The sequence below is a fragment of the Mercenaria mercenaria genome, chromosome 2, assembly GCF_021730395.1.
Source record: "Mercenaria mercenaria strain notata chromosome 2, MADL_Memer_1, whole genome shotgun sequence".
Lineage (NCBI taxonomy): Eukaryota > Metazoa > Mollusca > Bivalvia > Venerida > Veneridae > Mercenaria > Mercenaria mercenaria.
The window spans coordinates 50,666,167-50,686,044 of record NC_069362.1 but is presented as its reverse complement, the minus strand read 5'-3'; the positions used below and the strand labels follow the sequence as shown (position 1 = coordinate 50,686,044).

Sequence of the window (19,878 nt, the reverse complement as noted above, 5' to 3'; positions counted from 1 at the left end):
CGGGGTGAGTAGGATAGCTCCCCTATTCTTCGAATAGTCGAGCTAAAAATTAACTGAAACCACTTTTTAATGTAATTTTGCCTTAAAACCATAATTATTATATGGGAAATGATCTTACTAAGAAAGAAAAGTACCCATACTCGTATATTTTGTTAATAAATAATTAAGTCATTGCTGCTTTACGACAATTTCTACTGCCGAATGACTCGGCAATTTTGTCTTTGTACTTCACTATTGCCCCGTATTGAATCTGCTGGCAGAATGTTTTCCATCTTATGTAAACTGCATACTGTAACTAACAATAACCAGCTTATTATATGTAAAAGCAATGATATGAGACAATTTGACATAAAATCGACGGCAATTCTGGTTTTAATGTCGTTTTTATGGCGGCCATATTGGATTTAGGACGCCATTTTGTTTTCTTCTAAATTTCTAATTAGTTTACATTTTGCACAATATAGTAATCTAACGTTGTGCCAAAGTTGGACCTCGTTAGATGCATACATCTGTTGTTATGAGCCGATTCCAGAAATCCGCAGTTTCATTAATATTTTGAACATTTTAATCCCAAAAATAGACATTTTGCATCATGATACTTTTCTATACTTTTTATATGTTGTTGCATACACCTTGTATAATACTTACACAAAAAATCAATTCTTTGCGAGTTTTTTCCTTTATTTGGCATTTTGGCCATAAATGGCCTTTACTATATTGCAAAAGTGTGCACACGATGGAAAAACGTTGTGAAATCTTGTTGGTTTTTGAAGTTGTACAGATATGCTGACATTTCTAATATTAATAATGGCATAGATTTTTCAGTTATGCTAACACAGATGACATGTTTGTTATATTGATATCAGTAATTGCCATTTAGAGAAGCACTATTTTCTGATGAGTTTATGTTTAATAGGTCATGGTCAAAATGCAAGGTCTGTTTTCAGATTTTTACAGCCTGTGCTGAAAAATTTAATACATTTTGAAATTATTGGTGTACATTTTACAAAAGAAGAACTTATAGTGTTGTCAGAAAGGTTAAAGAATGGGAGTATTCGACTGGGACTTCCGTTGTGAACGTTCATGTTTGTTAACAACGTTTTTTGTTCGACTGGTACTAATTTGCTTAACGCTTTTAACGAAGCGAAGTCGCCGTTAAGTAACACGTGACTTTTCATGAGATGTTTGGAAAATGGCGGACGGAGAAGAGTAAGCAAAATTAAGAAATATGAAATTTGATAAAATGTGAAATTTCAAACATATGTTTTTTTACGGGAATGTAACCAAATAAATCTGATCAGTTAACATTAGCATGTATCTAATGAAGACTCGGGTCAACATCGTAGCAGAATAAAGTTTTCAAGCTTTTTCGTTCACTACTAATTCGTACTTAGATTAAAAAAAAAAAATGTTTGTACAAGTACAGTATAAATTATGATACATATGTTTTTGTATTTCAGCTTATTCACTATACAGCTACTTATTGATGGAAAACCCCAAATAATAGAAACAACTGCAAAGATGGTTGAGTGCCTAAATTCGAGTGGTAATAAACATTTTTTTTTACTATTTTATAATAAATTTGAAAAAACTAAAACATAAATAGCAACAACCTTGCGTCTGATATTGTTTAAAATTTATTACAGTATTATTAAATGTTCAGATTGTTGCGGCATTGAAAGATCTGACATATAGTCTTTCATTCTTGTATGAATATAATGCATAGATCCGATTCATCTGATAAGGAACGCCCCCCTTAGATATTGTTGCTATGTCTCACAATTTTAAGCTTTCTCCAAAATGGCGGATATACATGATAATGCTATGCAGGATTGTCTTTTATTAACTATATATATATATATATTAATTGCCCATTTATGGAAATATGGTTCCAAATTCTTACAGAAAGTATAAATTCAATTCACCCACTATGTTTGCTTAAGTTTTAATTGCGCTTCTTAGCTCCACCTTGGAAGTATCACTGGCTCTGTCTTCAACTCGTCTCCAAAAAGAGTTTGAACCAGTGTTTACATGCCATGTTGTAGCTACCAAGTCAAACCTTAGCTAAATAATTTTGTCATCTTCAAATAATTATGTTCCTTGAAATTATACATAAAGTTAGGGGCTCTGTGACATAAAACAGAAGAAATTTATATCAATTAAGATTTATCTCGGAGACGCTGTACATGTGATTCAAGATGAAATCTTTTATATTATGAAAGTTTACAAAACATTTCTTGTGGCCATTAGAACATAAACTTTACTCACTAGCAATACTTCCTTGGCCATTTCAGATCCAATGATCAGACACCAATCTTACGGAATCATTGCTGAAGAACTGAAGAATAGTGGTATGTGTTTAGGTACCGAGATACTGTGCTCGCTTTGCCAAAACACTCGGTTACATTTGCCTTTCCTTTAAAAAAAAAATTAAATCTTCATTTAGTACAGAAAGTCAAAACTGCTAAGCCATTTCTGAATGCTCTTGATCTGATTAAAAGGAGAATAGTATATAGAGCATTTTATGTATTAAATTCAGAAATGAATTGATATTTTTCAGTTTACTTAATATCAGTAACGAATCACTCTTGTAAATTGAAATGACATTTAAAATGCTTCATATCTTTGACCTAGAAGAGAAGTTTTATTAATTGGGCTATCTTTGCAGTGGCACTAGTATTGTAATTTCATGCATTTCTTCAAAAATTTAATATTTTGTTATAAATGTTGTTTTCATTTACTGAAAACAGGGGCGATAACCACACCAGGTACTATTCAGTCGAAGACTTCCATTGACAAAACCATGCCAGGTACAAATACCATTGAAGATGCCATTAATGATTCTGGATGCACTACAGAAGCTGATGCAGAGGAGGAGAATAATGGTACAATTTTCTTTTCCCAGAAGTCATAATAAATATATGTTGTTCAATTCATACTGAAGAATTGTTTTCTTTTTTTAGCTCACCTGAGCACTGCTCAAGGTGAGCTTTTGTTATCACCATGTGTCCGTCGTTGTGTGTCGTCCGTCATCAACAATTTGACTGTTAACACTCTAGAGATCACAATTTTGGCTTAATCTTAATAAAACTTTGTCACAAAGTTACCATCAATAAAATCTCGGACTAGTTCAATATTGGGTCATCTGGGGTCAAAAACTAGGTCAGTTAATAGGAAAAACTTGGTAACACTCTAGAGGCCACATTTTCTACCTCCTCTTCATAAAACTTTGTCAAGATGTGTGTTTTATGAAATCTAAGCGAAGTTTGAAACTGGGTCATCTGGGATCAAAAACTAGGTCACTAGATGAAATCATAGAAAAACCTTGTTGACACTCTAAAGGCCACATTTTCTACCTCATCTTCATAAAATTTTGATCAGAATATTTGTTTCTATGAAATCTAGGTCAAGTTCGGAACTGTGTTAACTTAGGTCAAAAACTAGGGCACTAGGTTAAATCATAGAAAAAGCTTGTTAACACTATAGAGGCCACATTTTCAACTTGATCTTCATCCAACTTCGTCAAAATGTTACTCTCTATAAATTCAAGGTCAAGTTCAAAATTGGGTTACCTGAACGCAAAAACTAGGTCAGTAGGTGAAATTATAGAACAGCCTTGTTAAAACTTTAGAGATCACATTTTTTCTTTGATCTTCATAAAACTTTGTCAGAATGTTTGTTTCTATAAAAATGTAAGTCAAATCTAAAACTAAGTAATCTGAGGACAAAAACCAGGTCACTAGGTCAGATCATAGCAAAACTTTGCTAATACTGTAAGGGCCACATTTTCAACTTGATTTTCATTAAACATTATTAGAAAGTTTGTCTCTATGAAATCTTGGTCAAGTTTGTAAGTGGGTCATGTGCAGTCAAAAACTAGGTCACATACATTAATATGTTTTTCAGGTGAGCAATTCAGGGCCATCATGACCCTCTTGTTTGTAATTTTAGTCGAAGGAAGTAAGTTTCATCAAATTGTCATGAGACATGCTCATAAAATAATAATATTAATTCTAAAATAAGATCCCTCAGAAGCACTGAAAAGCAGTACAAAAAGTAAAATCTTCACAAGTTGGTTTGATTTAGTCTCTTCTGCAACATGTGCAACAGTGACTGTGTCACCACACATCTTGCAAAACTTGCTTATTTTATACTCTTGCTGTCAAAACTGTATTTAATGGTAAAAAATGAAATATACTGGATCATTGACCTTATTATTCATCCAATAATCTTTAAGCTTGATCAGTATATTTGTCATGATAATTTACCAATCATGACTTATATTGCACTTGGTTCAAAAACTAGGTCACACATTAAAATCAAGATGAAAATCTGTAAACTCAATATAGGAACTAGGTTTGTTTTCCTATTTTCCTATCAGAAACTGCTTTACTCTACAGGTACAGATGCAGAGAGAAGCTACACTTTCTGGCCAAGAGAAGCAATTTCATTCCTCATATCTCTGTATAAAGAATATGAGAAAGACAGAAAATCCATAGCAAAAAATGAAAGACACATGGAAACTTATCACAGAAGAAATGAACAAACATGGCTTCATGTTCGACCAAAACAAGATAGAGAGCAAGTGGAGATCTCTTTTAATGAACTACAAAGATGTAAAAAACAATAACTCACTGTCAGGAAGAAAACGGAAGAGTTGCAAGTTCTTCTCGGAACTAGATGAAGTTCTCAGTAAAAGGCATGATATCAATCCAAATTTCACTGCAGGCTCGAAACTAAAGAGAGATGAAAATAAGTCATTCTCAGCAAAAGCTTCCAAAGATACAGATGATGGGACAAGCAATGAGCCAGTTAGACCAGCAAAAAAGAAGAAACAGACAGATAAAAGTGAGTCAGGTCAGTTGATAAAGTACCTGAAGGAGAGAGAGGAACAACGCCGACAAGAGTATGAAGAACGTGAGAGAAAAAGAGATGAGCGGGCTAATACAAGAAACAGTTTACTTAAGCAATTAATAGAAGTGATGAAAGAGTAAAATTGTTATATGCACTCAGGTTAGATTATCATATGTACAAGTGAAATGAGCACAATTGCAGCACACTTGTAGCAAGTCTGAGCAGTGCACAAAGTTTTCATTAAGATGTATTTTTCTTTAGGTAAGGTAATTCGTCACCTAAACGATTATTGTCTATTTCAAGTCATGACTTGTCACCTTCGATCAAGAAAGAGCAGAGTTATTGAAATTGAATAAGCAAAAGATAGGTATTTTGATTTTTGTGTCACACATAGTTAGAACAATATTGACTGAAAGATCAATGTCTAGTGTGTAAAGTGGCACATCTAGGCTATTTTTGTCATTGGTCATTCAGTTAAAGCAGAGTTGTGAGCCTTGAATTGGAAAAAATGACAATTTGACACTGTGTTGCACATAACTTAAATATCTATTATAGATAATGAATTAAGTGGTGACATACCTGTTCTATAGACACAATTCTAGTTGTTACAGATAAATATCACAAACTTATCACAAAATGATTCTTACATCTAGCTACAGAAATTTTGATACTAACAAGGGTTGTAAAATAGAAATGTTATAGACTTTTCAGCTGGTGTCATGATATGTACCTACAAAAATAATCTTTGACCTGTGGTCAGTAATGAAATTTGTGCAAACCACAGTTTGTATCATCAGCTTGAAACAGAAAGTCAATAATTATGTAATATTTTACAGAGATTGTATAATGTATTTCTTGTTTTTAGACTGCCGTTTACTAAAACTCCCAGCGGACATTTTACAGAAAATTGTAAAGTTGGTTTTGGCTTCAGATGAAAGCTGTCAGTTATGCTGTGTTTCACAATACCTTAGAGATATTGATTATCATTAGAGATCAATATTATTTGTAAAAATGTCAGTGCTGAAATCAAATTCTACACTATTTAAAAAAATGCCTAATCTGAAAAAGACTTCATGTCAAGTTTGACTGTGACAGTGTAGAGTTATTTTTATCTTGTGTGAAAGAATCAAGATTTAAAAATTTGGTACACTTCAAAATCTGAAAATAACAAGATATTTTCCAGAACTTGTGGAAACTTTCTCAGGAGTTTGTGTCACAGAAGTAAATTGTCAGAACTGTGAGCACATCACACCAAAAATGCTGGAGCACATGCTACAAAGAATGCCAAGTCTTAAATGCTGCAATGTTGATGTACTGCTTAGTTCAGATGAGAGTATGATCCAGTTTGCAATGTTGGCAAATAAACTGGCAGAAAAGGTTAACTTGTCAATCAATTCCATTGAACAGCTTCCAAAACATCTACTCGAATATCCAATCTGTCAGTATCGAGTATTTCTCCCAACAGAACAGTTTTTTTAAAGTGCGGGGTTATTTGTCGGCACTTTGCAGTCTTGCAGCGGTATGAACTTCAGATGTTTTTTTTCCTTTTCTAAAACTGAAGGTTTAGGTGTATAAGAATTACAAGATTCTATTGTACGAGTTTATGTTTAATATTTTTATTGCTTAATCTGATGGGCAAAATTAAGTTGAGGTAAACTGTTTTAATATTCAGTATTACAGACAGCACTAAAGATATGTTCACATTTGTCAATGTTTACCAATGTTGTTTATTATCATTGTTATGTCTCCCCCAGGAGACATATTGTTTTTGCCCTGTCCGTCCGTCCATCCTTCCGTCCGTCCGTACGTCACACTTCATTTCCGAGCAATAACTGGAGAACCATTTGGCCTAGAACCTTCAAACTTCATAGGGTTGTAGGGCTGCTGGAGTAGACGACCCCTATTGTTTTTAGGGTCACTCCATCAAAGGTCAAGGTCACAGGGGCCTGAACATTGAAAACCATTTCCGATCAATAACTAGAGAACCACTTGACCCAGAATGTTGAAACTTCATAGGATGATTGGTCATGAAGAGTAGATGACCCCTATTGATTTTGAGGTCACTCCGTCAAAGGTCAAGGTCACAGGGGCCTGAACATTGAAAACCATTTCCGATCAATAACTAGAGAACCACTTGACCCAGAATGTTGAAACTTCATAGGATGATTGATCATGAAGAGTAGATGACCCCTATTGATTTTGTGGTCACTCCGTCAAAGGTCAAGGTCACAGGGGCCTGAACATTGAAAACCATTTCCAATCAATAACTAGAGAACCACCTGACCCAGAATGTTGAAACTTGATAGGATGATTGGTCATAAAGAGTAGACGACCCCTATAGTTTTTGGGGTCACTCCGTCAAAGGTCAAGGTCACAGGGGCCTGAACATTGAAAGCCATTTCTGATCAATAACTAGAGAACCACTTGACCCAGAATGTTGAAACTTCATAGGATGATAGTACATGCAAAGTAGATGAATCCTAACGATTTTGGGGTCACTCCATTAAAGGTCAAGGTCACAGGGGCCTGAACATTGAAAACCATTTCCGGTCAGTAACTTGAGAACCACTTGACCCAGAATGTTGAAACTTAATAGGATGATTGGTCATAAAGAGTAGATGACCCCTATCGATTTTGGGGTCACTCATTTAAAGGTCAAGGTCACAGGGGCCTGAACATTGAAAACCATTTCTGATCAATAACTAGAGAACCACTTGACCCAGAATGTTGAAACTTCATAGGATGATAGTACATGCAAAGTAGATGAATCCTAACGATTTTGGGGTCACACCATTAAAGGTCAAGGTCACAGGGGCCTGAACATTGAAAACCATTTCCGGTCAGTAACTTGAGAACCACTTGACCCAGAATGTTGAAACTTAATAGGATGATTGGTCATAAAGAGTAGATGACCCCTAACGATTTTGGGGTCACTCTTTGAAAGGTCAAGGTCACAGGGGCCCGAACATTGAAAACCATTTCCGGTCAGTAACTTGAGAACCACTTGACCCAGAATGATGAAACTTTGTAAGATAATTGGTCATGCAGAGTAGATGAACCCTAACGATTTTAGGGTCACTCTGTTAAAGGTCAAGGCCACAGGGGCCTGAACATGGAAAACAATTTCCAATCAATAACTTGAGAACCTCTCGACCCAGAATGTTGAAACTTCATAGGATGATTGTTCATGCAGAGTAAATGACCCTTATTGTTTTTGGGGTCACTCCGTTAAAGGTCAAGGTCACAGGGGCCTGAACATTGATAACCAGTTCCGATCAATAACTAGAGAACCACTTGACCCAGAATGTTGAAACTTCATAGGATGATTGAACATGCAGAGTAGATGACCCCTATTGTTTTGGGGTCAGACTAATAAAGGTCAAGGTCACAGTGGCCTGTTCATGTAAAATCATTTTTTTTGGAAATAACTTGAGAACCACTTGACCTACAATGTTGAAACTTCATAGGATGATTGGACATGCAGAGTAGATGACCCCTATTGATTTTGGGGTCAGACTAATAAAGGTCAAGGTCACAGTGGCCTGTTCATGTAAAATCATTTTTTTGGAAATAACTTGAGAACCACTTGACCTACAACGTTGAAACTTAATAGGATGATTGGACATGCAGAGTAGATGACCCCTATTTATTTTGAGGTCACTTGATCAAAGGTCAAGGTCACAGGAGCCTGAACAGTGACTTGAGAACCACTAGGCCACTAGTGTTGAAATTTAGCGGGATGACTGGACATGCCAAGTAGATGATCCCTATTGCAGCCAACCATCAGTGTCTCTGACTTTCGCTCCTGATCCCTATTGACTTCGTGCCGATAGGACTTTGCATTGGGGGAGACATGCGCTTTTTTACAAAAGCATTTTCTAGTTACTGATTAATGTTAGTTGCTTTTGTATACCAATATGCCAGGGTTTAATGTTTTGGTTGTTACACACAGTGACACAATCATAGTGTGTTGTTTTGGCACTTGCCAATTATGGTTCCATGTTGCATTGCCATGTATTGCTCTTTCGCATATTGTACCAGTACATGTATCATTTTATCTTAATTTTCTTTGATCTGTAACAAGAGTTACATATATATTGTCAAGATTGGATCATGTTGGTTTGGCATATTTCAACCTTTTCAGTTTAACTTCAGATGAGTTGCTCTGTGTCAAAGTATGACAGACATTTATTGTAAATAGTCTGTTTATAAAAATTGTCAAGTTTAAAAAAATGTAACTGTTAAATCACCAGCAGGGAAAACACATAGCTATGCTAAGCATCATTATGTTACAGTCAATAATTTTTGGAAGTTAACTTCTTTGAGACGTTTTTGCTTACTGACAATAGGGTCATTTTTATATGATATCCCTTTAGGTCATGCTTTATTATCAATACATAAAACAGTCATATCTGGTAAAAAAATTGGATATCTCTATTATTTTTTAGCTCACCTGTCAGAGCACAAAGAAAAGTCATCGTTGACCGTCATGCGTCGTCAACAATTGGACTGTTAACACTCTAGAGGTCACAATTTTTGGCCCAGTATTAATAAAACTTTGTCACAATGTAACACTCAATGAAATCTTGGATGAGTTCTATAATGGGTTATCTGGGACCAAAAACTAGGTCAAATAAAAGGAAAACTTTGTTAACACTCTAAAGTACACATTTTCTATTTGATCTTCATAAAACTTGGTCTGAATGTTCATCTCTATAAAATCTAGGTCAAGTTCAAAAAAGGGTTATGTGCAGGTCAAATCATAGAAATGCTTAGTTTATGCTCTAGAAGCCATATTTTCCACCTGATCTTCATGAAATTATGTCAAAATGTTCATCTCTATTAAATGTACTTTTAGAACACTCTAGAAGCCATATTTTCCACCAGATCTTAATGAAATTTTGTCAGAATATTTGCCTTTATAAAATCTAGATTAAATTGGAGTCAGGGTCAAGTGCGGTAAAAAAGTTGGTCACAAGGTCAAATACTTTAACACTAGAAGACATATTTTTTCAACTGATCTTCATGAAACTTGGTCAAAATGTTCATTTCTATAAAATTTGGGCGAGGTTTGAAACTGGGTCATGTGCAGTCTAAAACTAGGTCACTAGGTCAAATCATGGAAATACTTTGACACTTAAGAACCCATATCTTCCACCCGATTGTACTAAAATTTAATGTTTGTCTTTAAAATTTAGACAAAGTGCAAAAGTGGGTCATGATCAGTCAAAAACTAGGTCACTGGTTCAAATTATACAAATACTTTGTTAACATTCTAGAGGACACATTTCCACCTGATCCTTATGAAATTTTGTCAGAAAATTTTTCTTTATAAAATGTTTGAAACTTGGACGTGTGCAGTCAAAAAGTAGATCACTAAGTCAAGTCTTAGAAAACACTTTGTAAACACTTCTAAGGCTTCCTTTTCTTCCTGGTCTTCATTGAACTTTGTTGGTATATTAATTTCTATGAAATCTGTGTCAAATTTGAAGTCTGGTCTTGTGCAGTATAAAACTAGGTTAGTAGATCACATCATAGAAAATCTTTGTGCACACTTTAGAAGCCCGTATTTCTAACTGATCTTCATGAATTTTTGTTAGAATGTTTGTCTTGGTTAAGAAAGTAGCAGTAAAGTTTTCAGGTGAGCTATACAGGGCCTTTAGGGCCATCTTGTGTTTGTTTCTGTTGTTTTTGTTTCCGTTGATAGTTATGTTCAAATTTTATTTTGTTGTCGTTTCCCATTTCAGAGTAAATAAAATGTTTTATACAACCCTATTGTCTTGATATGAGTCTCTTTTTTCTTTTATTTGTTATTAGGCTATATAAGCAGCTTTTATGGAGAAGTGCCAATATGCACAGTACTGGTTTGACTCTAGGTTTTTCATTGCAAGTTTATGTTCTCTGCAGTAATTACCGTAGGAGATACTGATATTGGTAAGCTGTGAACCAAGCAAGCCTCAGTAATTGGGAAATGTTGACTGGTGTAGCTCAACTGGTCAAATAAGGAGTACTTTTAAAACGCTTCATTTTAAGTTGAGAGGCATGTATTTTCCTAACACTAAATCCTGGGAAGTAACTGAACAACAACAATACAGTCCATTTAAGGTGGATAACTGGAATTTAATGACAATTTTTATATACTACAACATATTACATAATTAGAATGGTCTCCTCAGAAAAGCTTTAAAGTTAAATCTTTAGGCTTTACAAACTGTTACTTGGGTGTAATGAATAAGATGGCTTTGGGTTCATATACATGAAGCTTTTATACAAATATGCCTGTATACTAGTCTGCTTTTCTTTTTCACAGAATATATAATAATCTTTTCATCAGTAAATTGTGAACAGTACTTAAGTATATATTCATTTTTTTCCAACAATTAAACAAACAACTTTCAATATGCTTGCAAATTAGCTATCAAGTTACACAGTATATTGTGGTTTTATGAATATAGAATTTGTTGTCTTCCAGGTCTTATATTTTATAACCTGCGAGCTATATCTAACCTTTTCCTGGCTGCAGCTTCCTGATCTTGGTCAAGCATGTTTACAATATTAGGATCAATCGGTACTTGATCTTCTACAAGCAAGTTTTCAAAGTCATCATTATTCATAATGCAGATATTATGAAGAACACATGCTGTGAGAACTGTTTGTACAATTGTTTCGATGTTTCTCTGATCAATTCTTTGAAGTCTTGTAAATCGACCCTTTAACAAACCAAAGGCACGTTTGACTGTGCTTCGAATGGCTGCGTGGACTTTATTATAACGCTTCTGTGCTTCAGTAAGCCTACCATTGTCTCTGAATGGTGTTAACAGCCATGGAATGTTAGGATAGGCTGAATCACCCAAAATATGTCCATTTCCGCAACGTTCTTGACCAGTCTGATACAAGGGGGATTCTCTAAATACCCTAGCATCATGAACCTTACCCAGATAGCCAGTAAAGACATCTATAAACCTCATGTCTTCCCTTACCACTGCCTGTAACACAACACTGTACTGAATATTCCGGTATAATAATCAATTCCCCTAACAGATGGTCTCTTTATTTTAATATGGCTGCCATCTATCATTCCAACCACTCCTGGGAAATGTTTAAGTTCTTCATACATATCCTGTATTTCTTGAAGTTCGTCATTGCTTGGCCATGTAATTACCTTATCAACAAGTTCTTCCTGGGTGAACTTTAATAAGTTTCTTATGGCAGATGAAGCTGTACTTTCGCTCACACCAAATCTGTCTGCTAATGCGGAGTACTTATCTAAACTTGCCATAAACCAGAGCATCATTAAAACACGGTCTTCTAAAGGTATCTGTGGAGAGCCTCCAGAGGAGCGGCGTACCAAAATACCTGTTATATCTTTTTCATTACACACATCTGCTATGTAACCTATCAAACTTTCCACTGACACCCTGGAGACGCGAAAAATGTCTTGAATTCATCAAGTCTGAATAATGACACCACATCACCAAGGTAGCCTTGCTGTCTATGTCTGTCCAAAGATGTTTTTCTCCTGCAAAATAGAAACAATATTAAGTAATAGTACATAATTTATCTTTGGATTATGTTCAGAAGAAATTTTCTTACTGACAAAAGTGTAGTCAGTGCCCCAGATAATTTTTGGGGTACCAGTAAAGTACTGGCAGATTTTATATCCAGGCAGTAAAGCTACTGGTAGATTTTATGATTAAAACATTACTGAATGCCAAAACTTTAAAGCTCTCGAGAAAACTGGTACATTTGAGGCATCACATAATAATTAGTACAATTTTTAGAACAATTACTGCTGTAAGAACATCGTTTCACCTGCAAATTACAATATTTACAATATTTTCGCTTAAAACAAGATGAAGGTACTTATAAGTATGTGCGTTTTACTCTTATCATTTCATTTTTTTGGCAGTACAGTAATAATGTACTGGCTCAACTCGTATTCTGACAGTAATTTGTACTGTCTCAGTGTGTGCCTCTGGTACTAAATTCTGACAGTTTTTGGTGATCTTTTATTGCAGTAAAGTACTGGTTACTGGCGCTTACCTTTTAGACTGTGTAGTATGTATTTTAGAATACCTAATTTTCTTAATAATATTATGCTGTCAGTGTTTTGTTGTCCCGGGCATCGATACATAAATGGAGTATTTGTAGATCAGCACGGGGCTGGGACAACCCGGACCATGTTCTATGATAACCAGTGCTATATTTTAGAATACCCTCAACCACTTTTTAAAACAAAATAGATGTTAATTCAATATTCTATAATGTAGGCATACAGGTGAATACTGGTCAGTTTCAATAAATAAAATTATCTAAATAAACTTATTGACTACCCAGACCATATTATGGGAGGCATTATCAAAGTTCTATGATTATTTTGTGTATTCATATGTTGTTGTTTTTTTTGCATTGTATAATTTAATTCAGTCAATTAATTACAAGTGTGAAAATGTTTATTATCAATAAAATGTGATACACATGGTCCGGGTTGTCCCATGGTACGGGTTGTCCCTAATTCGATCAGTGCTGATCCGGACTCCCTCTAACGGCTATCGGTGACGAGGTATAAAGTATATCAACTAACCCTAACCCATCTATTATATATTGGTCCCGCCCGCTTAGCTCAATACAGAGAGCGCAGATCTATGGATCTCGGGGGTTGGAGTTTGATCCCCCTCGGCCGAATAAAAATACTAACATTGGGACAAGAGTCCGTGTATGGATGCTTTACTCCTGGCACGCTAAAGAACCAGGGAAGCTTCTGGGATTTGAGCGTCTTCGGTATCTTGCAATGTCCTCCCACTTAAAGCTTAATAACAGTCTTCAGGAGGAGTCGCCCAGATGGGTTACCGGTGACAACTATAAATAAACTCAAATATTCACAGACAACCTATCTATTATGCCTTAATTACCACTGATAGCCGTTTGCATAACCATTGAAAAATCCACATTGATCCGGAGTACTAAATGTAGCTCAGTACTTGCAAGCGGATATGTTTAACACCATTTACCTTTTAGCTATATTATATGCTAAATCATCCAAAATATCATCATCACTTTCACTATTCGAGCCCTCACTGCTGTCTAGCATAGCCAGACTTACAAGCTTTCTTTTTCTGCAAGTTTCCATTTTCAGTACTGTTTGTTTACGTTTTTAGCGCATGCGCACCCGGAAATAACTACTTCCGTTAAGGTTAAGCACATTTCACTGTTCAACTGGGACAAAATCGTTCAGTACAATTTCTTTTCTGCACATTTACTCCGCCCTCTTTACGTTGTCAACGAAAACCTCCAGTCGAATACCACCTATGATTTCGATAAGTCTTGCACTAAATGGCAATATATGAGGCAATTTCAAAGTCCAAAAAGGGCCATAATTCAGTCAAAATAGTTATGTACTCTTGCCTACAGATGGAAATCATAATGATAAACAAGTGTTCAAAGTTTAAAAGCCATATGTCAAATAGTTTTGACAAAACATGGACTTGTATGTAAACAGAACCAATTTCAAAGTCCAAAAAGGGCCATAATTCAGCCAAAATAGAAGACAGAGTTATTTTCTCTTTGCTACAGATAGAGACTATTATACTAAACAAGTGATAAAAGTTTCAAAGCCATATGTCAAACACTTTACAAAAAATATAAACTGGTACGAAAAACTTAACCAAGATTTCTAAGTCAAAAGGGGCCATAATTCAGCCAAAATCCTTGATGGAGTTATGTACTCTTGCCTATAACTGGACATGGTGATGGTAAACAGGTGTTGAAGTTTCAAAGCTTTATCTCAAAAGACTTTGTCAAAATATGAACTGGTACGAAATATTAACCAAGATTTCTAAGTCAAAAGGGGCCATAATTCAGCCAAAATCCCTGATGGAGTTATGTACTCTTGCCTATAACTGGCCATGGTGATGGTAAACAAGTGTTGAATGTTTCAAAGCTTTATCCTAAAAGACTTTGTCAAAATATGAACTGGTACGAAAAACTTAACCAAGATTTCTAAGTCAAAAGGGGCCATAATTCAGCCAAAATCCTTGATGGAGTTATGTGCTCTTGCCTATAACTGGCCATGATGATGGTAAACAAGTGCTGAAAGTTTCAAAGCTTTATCTTAAAAGACTTTGTCAAAATATGAACTGGTACAAAAAACTTAACCATGATTTCTAAGTCAAAAGGGGCCATAATTCAGCCAAAATCCTTGATGGAGTTATGTGCTCTTGCCTATAACTGGCCATGATGATGGTAAACAAGTGCTGAAAGTTTCAAAGCTTTATCTCAAAAGACTTTGTCAAAATGTTGACTGGTACCAAAAACTTAACCAAGGTGTGACGCCGACGCTGACGCCGTGGTGAGTAGGATAGCTCTACTTATTCTTCGAATAGTCAAGCTAAAAACTTTAGACAAGAGGCTGGTCGGCAAGTTCATAATATCATATAGACAGTAGCCAGACATGAGAGTTTGGTTGTTTATTCATAAATCAACATCTTTTTCATGTTTAAACAGTCTGGAATATTGTTAGCTACTGATTTATAAGTATAAACAACAATTGACATTGTCAGTGTACGAGTTTGGCACTTTAAAAAAAAAATTCCATATATGGTAATAAATAAATCAAATATTTGTTGACAGATTGTAAACAAGAGCACCGCCTTGCGGGTGCTGACGCTCATCTGATTTTTTTGTGTAATAGAAATATTGTCCTACCCATGATTTTCTCAGTCTAAAAAGGGCCATCATTCTTGCAAAAAGCAGGATAGAGTTATGTTTCTTGATGTACAGTGTCCACTTATGATGGTGAAAAACTGTTGCAAGTTTTAAAGCAATAGCTTTGATAGTTTATGAGAAAAGTTGACTTAAACATAATACTCAACCAAGAAAATGATTTTCTAAGTCCAAAAGGGGCAATAATTATTGCAAAAAGCAGGATGGAGTTATGTTGCTTGCTGTACAGGGTCAGCTTATGATGGTGAACAAGTGTTGCAAGTTTCAAAGCAATAGCTTTGATAGTTTAAGAGAAAAACTTGACCTAAACATAAAACTTAACCAAGAAATCTGTTATTTTCTAAGTCCAAAAGGGGCCATAAATCTTGCAAAAAGCAGGACAGAGTTATGTTTCTTGCTATACAGGGTCAACTTATGATGGTGAACAAGTGTTGCAAGTTTTAAAGCAATAGCTTTGATAGTTTAGGATAAAAGCTGACCTAAACATAAAACTTAACCAAGAAAACTGATTTTCTAAGTCCAAAAGGGGCCATAAATCTTGCAAAAAGCAGGACAGAGTTATGTTTCTTGCTATACAGGGTCAACTTATGATGGTGAACAAGTGTTGCAAGTTTTAAAGCAATAGCTTTGATAGTTTAGGATAAAAGCTGACTTAAACATAAAACTTAACCAAGAAAACTGATTTTCTAAGTCCAAAAGGGGCAATAAATCTTGCAAAAAGCAAGATGGAGTTATGTTTCTTGATGTACAGGGTCTGCTTATGATGGTGAACAAGTATTCCAAGTTTCAAAGCAATAGCTTTGATAGTTTAGGAGAAAAGTTGACCTAAACATAAAACTTAACCAAGAAATCTGATATTTTCTAAGTACATAAGGGGCCATAAATCTTGCAAAAAGCAAGATGGAGTTATGTTTCTTGCTATACAGGGTCAGCTTATGATGGTGAACAAGTATTCCAAGTTTCAAAGCAATAGCTTTGATAGTTTAGGAGAAAAGCTGACCTAAACATAAAACTTAACCAGGCAACGCCGACGCCGACGCCGACAACCGCTCAAGTGATGACAATAACTCATCATTTTTTTTCAAAAAATCAGATGAGCTAAAAATTGTACTTCATTATCAACACCAATTAATCAAATGTCCACATTCCAAATCTCATGTGATTATCTCCATAAACAAAACAGTTATAAAAGATTGAAGTTGGTTGGTAGATTTTCTTAGAATTTCCTGGAAAATATTTGGCGCTGAGATAAACTGTTCACTATATGTTTGGCGCCGAAAGGGTTAATGCAACATATTTGCCGATATTTTCAGTTTCCAATTAATAGTTCCCTTTTAGTGGATAAGACTTAACTACATTAACACTCTTGTCATGATCCTGCATACAACAACACAACTTGCTCAGAAACAAGAAAGATCAAGTGGACAGTGCTCGATACTTACACAAACACATACCAGTATTAGGCAAAGAACTATAAAATACACAGAATGTCAACTGGAGATAATCAGCTCGTGTTAGCGCGTTATCTTATTTCAAAGCGTTTGCCGACTTGATCAATCGTGATCAAATCAACAGACGCTTACTGAAGTAAAAACGGGTGGCGTGTAATAAACCGAATCGAGTCCATTTTTCAAATGGCAACTGTTGATTTCTCAGACTTCTAATCGTAAATTCATTCCTTCCCAGTGTAGAAAATACTAATAACATTAAAAAAGCACCTTTTATCATTATAAACAAATGATCTAATAGAAAATTATCTTATTTCAAAGCGTTTGCCGACTTGATCAATCGTGATAAAATCAACAAACGCTTACTACGAGATCTCATTCAGTTGCCACGTGATGTTGGCGAGATTTGCTCTATATGCCTTTCAAGGTGCCGATCTATTTATTTCTATAGCTCTTTCTATTAGGTGACCAAAGTGCTACAGATCCATTTCAAGTACATAGCAGCATCCCTGACCAATGGTACTTTTGCACTTAATTTGTTTGTAGATAAAAACAGATTTGACTGTTTACATATTTCATATAATGAAATTATTACTCCATGAAACTTCTCTAAACAAAACCCCTGAATACAAGACACACAGCAAAGTGTCACAGATTCCAAAATGATTTCTGTGTTATTTATCGCTACTGAAAACAAAAGTAGTAGGTTGACATTTCACAGAATGAACACGTCTGTATTTACTTTTGATTAATAGCCAAAACAATGGTGGATATAATGAAAAATGGGAGTAATCAATGAAAAAAAGGGATTCAAATTTTTTAAAAATCAGTGTGCAACTAAAACAGTTTGAACACATGTATCATGATCCTATATAGGATGAGAATGAACAAAATGAAAGTGGACTGTCCAGCCAATCCGCGACTGGGAAGAATACAAGTGGTGAAATTAATACAGATAACGAAAACAATGGTGGAAAATTGTCAAAGAGGAAACTGGAATGTAAAGAGAAATCATTATTTTCTTCTCGCGTCAAGAAATTCAAAACTTAGAAAATAACTGATGGTCCTGTTGAATAAATTAAAGACAAGAATAATCCTAAACCCAAGAACTGTACGGGATAATTGGTTGTGAAAACTAACACCATAATGTGGGACAGTTTGCCTGGCATTTCTATAAATACATCAGTTTGCTACAGATAATGTCTTTCAACATCATTTCACCCGAATGTACCTTGTAGCAGGGTCAAAAGTTACAGAACTGAGTTTCAAGAGCAGTCTCAAACAAATGATTGGTTAATAGAGGATGAAAATCCCCGAGACGGTAACGTCCGTATATAGTTATTCGTCTGTGTTCTCTGCATATACTGAGGCAATTTTTTCGATGTTTTCCGGTTCCGGTTTATATACACACCGCAGACTGGTTGTCTGCATGAACATCTGAGCACCCCGAATCAGTCACAGAAATTCGTAAACCGTGACAACATGATTCTTTTACTTCTTTTTCGTAATGAAAACTGTACATGCAAATGAAAAACACTTTTAAAACAGTAAGGAAGTGTAAAGGCCGTCAAGTTTCTGCGTGGAGTGCAAACAAACAAACAAAAAATTCCTAAAGCCAGTAAATTTTGCAAAATATGATATTCGCTGTAAGAGGTATGATGACATTAAATGTAAACTTCACTGTTAGTTTCTTTTGGGTATTGAATATTTCTTTGTAAGTAGTTATATAAAAGATAAATCCCCATGCCAGGCGGTGCCTTAATTCATATTATGAAACACAAACTTGAAGTTGTGCAATAGCAAGACTTCATTTGAAGACTGGTCTCCATACTTAGTTACATAACCTTGGAAATAGGTCCAAGATACCAAAACTTTCTATTGAGTCTTGTCATAACTTCTGCACCTGATCAATCTATTCCAAGCTCGGTCTGGATAATATCCAACAGCATTATTGGATTGCTCTCGATACTAATATCATAACCTTGGAACCTAATCTCCTGCTTAGACATCTGAAGAAAGCAATTCCTTACATGCATCAGATCATACTTGTTTTAGCAATATTGCATGAAAATTAATACGCGGCATTGAATAAGACTTTATCATATCTTTAAAACAACTCTGATTCCATATCAAGAAATCAAACCCATGCATGTAGATTATACCAACTTGACTAGTATTATTTCATCAGTGTAAATAATCCAATCAGTTCTATTCAGAAAGCAAACTGCACACGTTTAGAATACACACATTGTAAAAACTCGTATATGTGTACCCTACTTGCTGCACCATCATGCCTCCTGTAACTTTTAATAACTTACGTACGTAAATTTAATGTACTTTCTTAAAATTCCATCTGGGAACAGAATTAATTCATTTAGCCTACAAAACAGGCATTTCTTTGTGAGCGTGTAAAATTACACTATCACTATATAGACGACAATTAAAATCCAAGCATTAACAGTTCTTTATATCACAGTATCTAATCACTGTTTTAACTCCATGTTTTTTTCATTTCATGAACATTTGTTCTTATGTCCTACACAATATTGCAACAAAACCCTATGAAACACTACAGTTTACTTGTGATCACTGTATAGACTCGTCCCTGAATGCTAGACAGACCACAGCTTTCTGGTGACCACTGTACTCCTTCTTAACTTCCCCGGTATCCACACTCCACAACCGTGCCATATTATCTGACGATGCTGTAAAACAAACAGATCATAGTTCAGTGAACTTTACCTGTCCAGGCACCAAATAATTTACATTTTTATATCCAACTATTGTTACAACCACTGGCAAACAGCTAGGTATAGTAAACAGGATCAAATTGGCCAACTAAAGCTCATGCTGG

The 19,878-nt window shown here is 35.2% G+C and overlaps 1 protein-coding gene and 2 pseudogenes across 1 annotated transcript in view; 1 reads left to right on the top strand and 2 right to left on the bottom strand.

Annotated features, from left to right (window-relative positions):
• Positions 1 to 635: 635 nt before the first annotated feature.
• Positions 636 to 7,397, top strand: LOC123563938 (uncharacterized; annotated as a pseudogene).
• Positions 7,398 to 10,949: 3,552 nt separating this feature from the next.
• LOC123562198 (uncharacterized) lies at positions 10,950 to 13,984 on the bottom strand (annotated as a pseudogene).
• Positions 13,985 to 15,305: 1,321 nt separating this feature from the next.
• Positions 15,306 to 19,878, bottom strand: part of LOC123544023 (target of rapamycin complex subunit lst8-like) — a 34,324-nt gene continuing 29,751 nt past the window's right edge. Inside the window, exon 8 of the mRNA XM_053525841.1 lies at positions 15,306 to 19,729. Coding sequence (XP_053381816.1) covers positions 19,611 to 19,729 — 119 coding nt within the window. The 3' untranslated portion in view covers positions 15,306 to 19,610. The remainder of the gene's footprint in view (positions 19,730 to 19,878) is intronic.